Source organism: Brassica rapa, chromosome A02 (assembly GCF_000309985.2).
Source record: "Brassica rapa cultivar Chiifu-401-42 chromosome A02, CAAS_Brap_v3.01, whole genome shotgun sequence".
Taxonomy (NCBI): domain Eukaryota; kingdom Viridiplantae; phylum Streptophyta; class Magnoliopsida; order Brassicales; family Brassicaceae; genus Brassica; species Brassica rapa.
Genome location: NC_024796.2, coordinates 29,621,527 through 29,632,498, shown reverse-complemented (window position 1 = coordinate 29,632,498; position 10,972 = coordinate 29,621,527). Strand labels below are relative to the sequence as shown.

Sequence of the window (10,972 nt, the reverse complement as noted above, 5' to 3'; positions counted from 1 at the left end):
AGATATAGTTTCAAATTTTGAAAAATAAAAATAAAATATTAAAATTTTCAAAAAAAAAGAAGGCTATTTCGATTATTTTATTTCTTAGATACTATATCTATGATAAAAACTTAAAAATTGTTTTTGAGAGAATTGCCCAATATATTATCATGTCATTATTGTTTTACCGTTATATATAATCAAATATTTAAATAATATAAATAAAATTTGAAGATCTTTTTTAGAAAATAATATAAGTAAATACATGTTGCTATCACAGTAATAAAAAGATGTTGGCAAAAAGAATGCAATATCACAGTGGAAATTTTAAGAGCATAAATCTAATCTACTAATTTAGAGTCTAATTTTCATCCACTATTGACAAGTCATAGTGGAACCACATAATTAATTTATTAATGTAATATATTTAATTATTTATATTAAATATTAATAATCAGTAAATTATTAATACTAAATCAGTTTTAACAATAAATTTGAATTTATTTTTAGTTATAAAAAATTCTGTTGAAAAAAATCTAACAAAATCCTAACAAACATTTTAAATATATTTTATAAATACTGCATTAAATAATTTCGTAATTAATGATATAATATTATTATAATAAATTTTAATTAAAATTTTGACTTAAAAAATTAAGTTATTTTATAATTTATAATTATAATTTATATTGTATTAAAATAAGTGTTCTATGAACTAAATATGAAAAATATATTAAATTGGTAGATTAACCTGCTTTTAAAATGATTTCCTTTAAATAAATATATATGAATTTATCGTTCTTCGTTAAAACATCTTAAATTTTATTTTTTTTATGCAAAAACAAAAATTACTAACATCTGTTAAATTTTTATTTGCAACTATATATTATCTTTTTGTTTATTTTGAAGCAAAAAGCAATATATTATCTAAAATGATTATATACAAAACATAATAGTACATAACTAACATTTAGTTCATGTATTATTTACAAAATATGTTTCTATTTTTTTTTGAGATTTTAATAATTAACTAAAGATATTAATGACAAATAAATTTTAATTATAAATTTAATATTTATTTTAATTATAACAAAATCAGTTGGAAAAGATATAAAAATATGGATATTACTAATAAATCAATTTTTAAATATAATTTGAATTTTATTTTTAGTTATAAAAATATATGTTGAGAAAAATTCTGACAGAATCAGTCAAAAAATTAAATATTTTTCTATAAAATAATGAATTAATTTATTAAGTAATTAGAAATATAATATTATTATAATTTATGTTAATTTAAAAGTATATTCTGTTTTATAAATTTTATCATTATAGTCTATATTATATGAAAATGGGCTATATGGATTAAATATGATAAAATTATATTAAATTGGTAGATTAACCTATTTTTAGAGTTGCACAAAACCCCATTTTTAGAAAATACTTTCATTTATATAAATTATCATTCATCGTTAAAACGGGTTCCGTTCATAAACTATATAATATTTTATACAAAATGAAAATTATTAACATATGTTAAATTTTTATATCTACAACTATATATTATCTTTTTAATTATTTTAAAACTCACATAAATACATGATTATATGTAAAATATAATACTAAATAAATAACTTTTAGTTCATGTATTATATACAAAATATGTTACTAGAAAATATGAAATATTAATAATTAATTAAAGATATTAATGACAAATTAAATTTCATTATAAATTTATATTTATTTTAATTATAATAAAATCTCATGAAAACAAATATTTTAAATAATCTTACCAAAAAGTCAAATATATTTTATTAAAATAATGAATTGATTTAGTAACAAACAAATTCAAAAGTCATTCCCTATAATATTTCAAATTAAGAAAATAGTTGTGTAATATTTCTTGACCAAGTAACAAATTGAAAAATAAATATTAAAAACTTAAAATGATAATATTCCAAATTTTGTAAAAGATAAAATCATAGATGCTAAAATATTTGTTTTTTGAAAAGTAACATGAAAAAACAAATTAGGTTGTAATATAATATTTTGAAATCATAATTTAATAATTAAGAATCATAAAACTTCATACCATAACATCCAAAAGTATCCTATATTGATAAAATATACTAAATTAATATGGCAAATACTAGTATGTATACATGCTATTTACTAAATTAATGGAGTAGATATTATTTAAGCATAACGATGTATTTGTTTATAAAATTTTGCAAAAACCAAAAATGATAGATGTTCAACTATAGTTTCTTAAACACTATATATATATAACACTATATATATATATAAAATTATAATAACAAATATCCATCTATAGTATAACTAAATAATATTAAAATATATTATATACAAACTATAGAAATTTAAAAGTTATATTATAGGAGACTGTGTATTTGATTATTCCAGATTATGAATTTATTGTGCTGAACTAAAAAAATATATTAATAAGTAATAAAAATTAATAATAAAGTAAAATATATAAAACAAATCAATGTATAATAATCATTACGAATATTATGCCTAAAAAATAAGATTATAGAACTATACAATATTTATAACACTAACTGTAAATCACATATTTAAAAAGTTTATATGATATCAAAATTCTAGTATAATTTGAAGCACATGAATTCTCAAAACCAAAGCTTTGAACAACATTGGGCTTAGCACTTTCATTTTTTTTTTCTTTTTTATTTGGACAATCCCCAAGCAAAATCAACATTCAAAACGGTTAACCGCATTTACCTTCTTGTTTTGTTTATTAGGATTACTATTTATAAACTATCATATTTCAATAATTAAACGAGAGAGAGAGAGAGTAATTAAAGGTTATTGGAATACTAGCTTTGACCTTGAGCTCTTTTTCTTCTTCTTGGACTTTTTGTCGCTCTGTTATAAAACCTCCCCTCTCTTCCCCCTCATATACACAAGTCTCCCCTTTAATATTGTTCACACACAAACATACACACATTAAGCCAACGGAAGGAACAAAAGAAACACGAAATGGTGTCCATGAGGGCTTTTTGCTATCTTCTAATATTTTTCATCTTGCTATTACATGCTAAAGTCTCGCATGCAAAGTTTAATAGAGAAGGTATGTTGTAGATCAGTATATACAATAACAGCTATGTATGTTTCAGCATGTGTTATGATGTTCGTTATTTAAATATATCTTTATAATTACGCTCATCAAATTTTCTCTATAAATTTTCTCTATAGTTCCACAAGCGGCAAAGAATGGTGGGCTTGGAGCAAGCACTAGTACTCAGATTACCAGCAAGGTACGTTATATAGCAACAAAATCTCAATCCATGATTTGTGTTTTATGAAGCAATATATATTAAACATCGACGGTTTAACATATTGGTTATAATATATCTATCAATTTGAATAATTTATTGTTATTAGGCTATTGAAAATGTAATGGGAAACCGAAAGGCGTTGAAGCATGGAAATATGAAGGGCGAGGCAAATGAAATGAACAGTTTAGCGATAGAGAGTAAAGAAACGGTAAGGAAAAGAAAGAGCAAGAAGAGGCTCACCAAAACGGTGAGTTTAACGGCCGATTACAGCGACCCTGGTCATCATCCTCCTAGGCACAATTAACAGAACTACGTGTGTGTGTGTGTGTGTGTGTGTGTGTTTAACATGAAACATGAGCCTATATTTCCCAATGAGGCTTCAATTTTGGTGCATCACTACTCGGCCTTTGATAGTTTTTTTTTCTTTTACGTTTTACATGTATCTACTACTGATCATGGTAGGCGGCACGCCGACACAAGCTTTTCTCAGGTGGTACTTTTGTTAGCTTTTGTATGTATTCAGAAGAGACGTTTTTGGTTATTAATGTCACTATACACAATTACACATGTTTAGTTATTGGTTGTTAAGAAAAATAATTTTATAATTATCTGAGTTCTTAACTGGAAATCGCAATTTTTCAAGCGGCTAGTTGAAACATTCAAATGAATATTTCAGTCCCTCTCTCGCCGACAATGCTTAAACTAGGAGAGAAAAATCATATTGATAATTGAAAATTTTGTTTATGTAAATTATCTCTTACCTGGAAGTTTTGATTAACATTCTCACTTAACTTATACAAACTATTGTTTTTATAAAAATGGCTTTAGATATTAAATTCCGGTAGTTAGATTTAGCTGAAGTACCTGTTTAACCAAACAACATGGGATATACTGTAGTGAACTGATTAAGAACAGAAAAAGCGGACAATCTATCTTGAATTTAGATTAGTACCGAATCATTTATGAAAATGAAGGCTAATACATATAACAGTTGACCACACATATAACAGAGTAATAAACCTAATTAAAGGTTTCCTTTAGAAGTTTAAAGTAAGATGATAGTGATATGGATCAAAGTCTGATCTGAATCATGAACAAGGACTAAAGAATGACCGGGCTATATGAAATGGGCTTCTTGAAGATGTCTGGCCATAGTGGGAATGTGGCCATATAACCAAACGTTCGGGCTTCGGCGAACACACGGTGAAGGAGAGAATTCACTTACCAAGTTATTTTAACAAAAAAAAAAGTTATTGTAACTTTGTGTGCAAACACTTTAATTAAATATTTACTATAAGTGGATATTTGGTGGTTGGGTTGAACAAAAGAATGGAATAAATTTTATTGTGGACATTGAATATTATTCCTATAATCATAGATAAAAGATTCATGAAAAAGAAACTAAAGGAGGATAGACGAGACTTGAGAGAAGCGTCTCACATGTATAAAAATGAAGCAGGAAAACTCAAGTCATGGCAGAACCAAAAAAAATAAAGAGTTGAACGAATCAAAGATGAGTCTTCCTCTAACACCAACTAGAGAAGCAGAGGTGCAGTGGTTTTTACCAAACAGTCAAGTCGTCTCGGGGGACTAATAAGAGTGGGTGGACCATTATACATCATAGTTTAGGTTTTAATTTTGGTTTCCACCTTATTCGGGTTGTGATACCAAACTGAATTTACAGTAGAATTAGAGAGCGACCATTCACCATATGTCACATTGTCACTCTAAACCGCAAACTCGGCTTTGGCAATAAACGGCGACTGGAAAAGAAAGAGCCAATGAGCCAGTGCACGGGGCCCAGCGCATGCTAGACGACAGTCATTGTGGCACATTAGTTAACGGCAAGGAATGGGCACACATGAGCGGCGCTTCTCTCCTCACGTGCCCTGACTTTTGTGTTTACCGGTTTCTATGTCCCCTAAGTTAAGTTTATAGACGTATGCAAGTCAATAACTTAGGTAATACATTAGAGATAAACTATTCCACCCGGGAAAATTCAAGGAATTAACCTAAGTATAAAAGGTTAAGATCAATTGATTAATTACCAATTAATTTTAAGTTCCGAATTTAATATAGTATTAGAGTTTAGATTCTAAATACCATACATCCTTAATTAATATAACTCTCGAGAGATTTACGAGAAAAAAACTATTTCACTAAAAAGTTATGTTCAAGGTTGGTCTTAAGCACAACCATTGTTGTTAATTGGCATTCCAAATTCCAAAAATATTTAGTATCCGTCTATATATTATAAATTTTGCTTGTAACCCTAATATTTTATAGAAAATATATAAATAATAAAAATTTGTTGCGTAGAATTTTATAACTAACCCATGTGTTTTAATTCGTAGGTTATGTGGCTTACCATGTGGATCAGACCTAGATATTATACATACATTGTATGGCCTATAATTATCAAAAATATTTAAACAATTTAAAAATGTTATTGATCTCTTAAATCTTCTGTCTGGTAATTATTCATAGTAGATTTTCAAGTAAATTTGAAATAATATACGCTCACTAAAGAGATTATTATGATTTTTTGTCTTTTTTTTTTTGAAACACTTTGATTTTTTTCTTAGCTATTGGATGCAATTTCTCTTGATTTTTTATGTTTATAGTTTTTAGTTAATACATAAAACTGAAAAAAAAAAACTGAAACGGGATATTGTAAAACATTAGGTGGGACCCGCAATAATAGAGCTGGTTGAGTTGGCCACGTGATAGAGCGGAGTGAGGTAGGCAAGTAAAACTTTTCGTATCACGTGATACGGTGCGACCTACGTCAATAAACTGCCACGTCTCATATACTTTAATCCCAGTTTAATTACGTAGTTATTAATTGGAGACGTATTATTCAATAATTATTTAATCTAGTTTCATTTCATCACAAGACACGCAAGAAAATATATTAGAAAATAGAGGATATATTTGTTAACTGATCCCTAAGATGATTCGTGAGGAAAGGAATATCCATGTTGTAAGGAAATTTGTTTACACCATGTCAGACCATTAGACTTAAACTACTTAAATTGTACGAGTAAGGAAGAAGATAAAACAGATAATGATTAGGACAACTAATTGCCTTCATAAAAAAGTGAAAAAAAGAAAAGAGAAAGAAGACAGATAACACATATGCGATGCTCCCAGCTCAGTCCCATACACTATTTTGTATATAAATAACTTTTTTACAATAACCAGTTTATTTAATTAAACAATGGATGTAAAAAACATTATAATCTGGAAAAGCATTATACTTTAAATAATTAGGTTTATGCTTATATTTAAAAAAAATTAAAAACACCGAATGGACTTTTAAAAATGATAGACCTTATGTGAAATTGACTTTGGTTCTTGAAAATATAATCGACTTTCTCGCATCTCTAATTATTTTCAGTGTTAATCTTTTTTTATTATAGACCAAAATTGGAGGGGAAGAATTTTCTAAAGATCCTAGTAATATTTTCCCTTGTTTTAAATATATAAATATTCTGATAATTTATATCAAGTGTTTGTGTGTACAAGAACCTGCTGGATGTGATGGAATCTTCAATTAGTTTATCTAGAACTAAGCTATAATAAAAAGTAAGCTAAGTACGTAGAATAATACAATTTAGGATTTTATAGGGTAGCGACTACGTTAAGGAAACTTAAAAAAGGGAAACTAACTCTGTTAATTGTGATAATAATTTACAAAGACCAATATTTATAAATAGATGGATTAAGATGAATCGCCGTCTTGTACCAATTCATATCAACATTATTGGTTAAGTAATTGGTATTAAAATAGTATTTGGGTCTAACTTTTTGTTTGCGATTGGTCAAACTAAAAGCTTGAATCTTATGTTCATGGCTCTTAAAGAACCTAGAAGATTTTCATCGCCTGTACATTCATAATTTCTAACTCGAATTTGGGCAATATGATGTCTAGCTTTGTGTAATGAAAAGGGACTTCGTGTAGCAGACGGATTGTGACCAAAGACATCCACGATTATTGGCCATTACTTTGGAACTAATATCCTTTCTCCTTTGTCGAGATCTCGAGCTATTATTATGTTGCCTAACCTCTACCGTCACGGATTAGCTGCCTCAAGGGGGCAACAGTGAGTGATAAAGAGGCTGCATTGGCCGTTAATTTTGACACTAATACACCCTCACAAAAGATAACTTGGAACTATTAGTTTGGGTCTTATCTTGAAATGGACCTACGAATGATGCATATAACCAAAGTGCCCCTGCGATTGTCCTCACTCCCGCCGACTCTTGATGTCGTAATAGTTTTTGGCACGTGAGTAGACCCACCGGCTCACGTGGCCCCATCTCTACCACGAAACCGACGTCGCACGTGTTTTGATGCGGTCACAGGGGCGGACGGAGAGAAGGACCTACGGGGGCACGTGACCCCATCTACTTTTTATATTTTTCTTAACAATTAGCTTAATATTTGTACAAGTGCCCCCAACTCAAAAAATATGTACAGTGAAATAATGTGTGTACCCCCAATTATATTTGATCCTAGATCCGCCTCTGTGCGGTCATCTTTTTGTTCTTGTTATGTGCCATGAAAGTGTGGTCTGCATAACTCTATTAATCATTCTTAGCCTAAAAACACAATGGACATAAAAAATTTCTCATTTACAATGGACATCAATTGATCTCCTGACACTAACCGTACGCAGGAAACAACAGCCATAGCCATTATAAACATGGTAAACGATATTCATAAACTTTGTGTTAATTAAGTCCATTCTAGAGAATCTGCACATTTTAGCTAGTGATGATTCAATACATTTTAGTCAGTATTATTTAATAAATTCATGGGCCTAATATAGGTTAGGGATGGAGAAAGCGTGTTTAGAGAGATAACCTAACAACTCACGAGACAAAGTAGTGGAGAGAGCATGTGAGAGTGTTCTTTTCCTATTTCCCTATTCTATATACTACTCTTCTTCTTGTGACCCAACACTAATTATTTATTGTATTATCTTGTATAGCCATACGCTTTCTTTAATTTATTAAGTCTATTTAGTTATGCATAAATATTCTTATAAATACAACTGTATAAGACATTAATTAGGTATATAACAACACATTTTCAAAAGAAAAAGAAAGAACCACATACATATATTGTTACATCTCACATATATGAGAGCTTATAATTGTCATGTATTTTCACATTGTATACATAGATTGCCCCATATAATATACTTTAAATTGTAAACTCGTGATTCATCTAGACTTCTAACAAAAAAAATATTTTCAATAGCTCTAATAAGTTATCCCTTTTCAGTTTATTCAGTTTATTTTATCTAATACTCCATCTGTTTCAGAAAGATGTATGTTTTAGGATTTTCACATTTATTAAGACATATAAAATTTTAATCACCAATCTATTATTTTTCATTATCAACTATTTTTCATAACTTTTAACGAATAAAATATTTATAAACACTATTATGTTTTTTGAAGTTTATAATTTGCAGTCAATTAATTTATTGAAAAAATAAAACATATATCTTTTTGAAACATTTTTTTTATAAAATATGATTTAATTTTTGAAACGGAGGGAATATATTATTATGTGAAACAACATAAATATATTTAAACGTATAAAAAGAAGATATATATATATATATATATGCCACCGCGAGCCGTGTTTATTTCCATTTAAAAACTATTGTTAACCAGTTACAAAAAAAAAAAAAAACTATAGTTAACGTAAGATCGTATGGCTATCTCGTTACGATCATTATTGTGGCAACCTTTGCCACCACGCGTATAAACAATAATATATAAAAGATGTGCATACGCATGACTATACAAAGTTATACGAATATTTTGCTTTTTTGGTCAAACGAATATATTGCTATATTTTTTAAATTATTGAAAATAAGTAGTTGCATCATCTCGCTAGCTAAACTCGTCACCAGTTTAAAACTAACTAGATTAGATTAAGATCCGCGTCTTATGCAGGATGAACATTATATAAAAATTATTTTTACGTATTATATATTTTTTTACACATTATAAAATAATAAATATATTAAAAGTTAAAAATTCAGTAACTTTTATCAAAAATTTTTTGTTCAAATAAAATTTCAAAATTAAAATATTTATGTGTTTTATATGGTATATTGTTGATTTAAATGATATTAATATATATATATATATATATATATATATTTAATCTTAATATTTAATCTTTATACTTATATGATTTTGTAATCATTTGTATCTTGTCATAAAATAAATTTAAACCATGATTCACAAAAATTTTAATGTGAGACTTTTAACAATTTTAATAATTTATAGTCATTTTTAAAAATTCAAAATATAATATATACGGAAAAATCTAAATTTTATTATATGGTTAGTGTGATTTTTTAATTTATTTTAATAAGTTAAAATTGGAAAAAAATGATAGAGAATACACTATTTTTATCAAATCTTTATTATTAAACATCATTAATTGTCATATATATTTTAGCTACATTAGACAATTCTTTAATTTTTAGTTATAGAAAGAATAAAGAAAATTAATAATTAATTTATGGTTAGTTTAATAAAAAGCTTGTTATATATTTTTTTTTGATTTAACCACAGTGTCCGGCGACCGAGATCAACCGACTATTCTGTGGACTCCAGAAGTACAATGTTAAATTCTGGTGGCCAACGGGGATCGAACTGCGGGTTAAAAGCTTGTTATATGTTTAGATGGACCAACCTATTTCTCTAGAAATTCTAAAAATTATTGTGGTAATGAGTCAATGACACACAAGTACCTCAAATGTTGTAATGTTTCACTTTTAATATATAGGTGATTGATTTCTTTTCTACACTAGTTAAATTCGTCACTAACTTAAAACTAAAAAGGTATATACTGTTTCATTGGTCACGCGAGTAGTTAATAAAATAGCTTGATTTCTTTTCTTTTCTTTTCTTTTTTGCTTGTTTTGAGAATACCCAATTATTCTTTTCGAGAAACTTAATTGTATACCAATCCATTTATCTAGGGGAAAGTATCATAGTATTACCTATCAATTAACCCATTCAAGTATATATGTGACCTCCTAATTATTATCAGAATAGTACTTTAGATTTTATCCACAATTCAAAAGAGTCTGAGGGTGCAGAGAGTACAGACTAAAAGATAATGTGAGCATGTACTTTTGCAGGCTTGGAAGGACACGGAGGTCATCCACTGGCCACTGTTGCCAATGAATCAAATACAGTATTTATCTTTTACTTGCGGAGCAATAAATATTAAAGGATCTAAATCGGGATCACCAAAAATAAATATAAATAATAAACATGTGAAATAAAATAATGCATGTGAGTTAAGAGGGTGGTAGTATATTATATATTAAAAAGACTAGTCACAATCTTGATTCATATGTGTTTTTTTGAAAAATGGACTTAATATACATATTTCTAGAAAATCATGTTACATTTAATCTCTAATCTTATCATTTAAATTTTGAGTCTACCAGAAATTTTTATTAGGCTATCAATAATTGAATTTAAATAATAGATGATCCATTAGATTTATAGATAGTATAAATTAAATAGATGTAATTTATGTAATATTATACATCCATATCTTATATATTAAAACACAAGTCACAACCTTGATTCATGTGTGTTTTTTTTTAAATGAACATAATGTACAT

General features: G+C 27.4%; 1 protein-coding gene across 1 annotated transcript; it reads left to right on the top strand.

The window, feature by feature from the left end:
• The first annotated feature begins 137 nt into the window (after positions 1-137).
• On the top strand, positions 138-5,590 carry LOC103854918 (root meristem growth factor 1). Its single transcript, XM_009131887.3, has 3 exons — positions 138-3,091; positions 3,217-3,278; positions 3,406-5,590. The coding sequence occupies exons 1-3, from the start codon at positions 3,001-3,003 to the stop codon at positions 3,601-3,603; spliced, it is 351 nt and encodes a 116-aa protein (XP_009130135.1). The 5' UTR covers positions 138-3,000; the 3' UTR covers positions 3,604-5,590.
• The last annotated feature ends 5,382 nt before the right edge of the window (positions 5,591-10,972 follow it).

Coding starts and splice junctions, on each gene's coding strand:
- LOC103854918 (XM_009131887.3), top strand. CDS start 3,001: ATGGTGTCCATGAGGGCTTTTTGCTATCTTCTAATATTTTTCATCTTG. Junction 3,092..3,216: donor TGCAAAGTTTAATAGAGAAG/GTATGTTGTAGA, acceptor TTTTCTCTATAG/TTCCACAAGCGGCAAAGAAT. Junction 3,279..3,405: donor GTACTCAGATTACCAGCAAG/GTACGTTATATA, acceptor TATTGTTATTAG/GCTATTGAAAATGTAATGGG.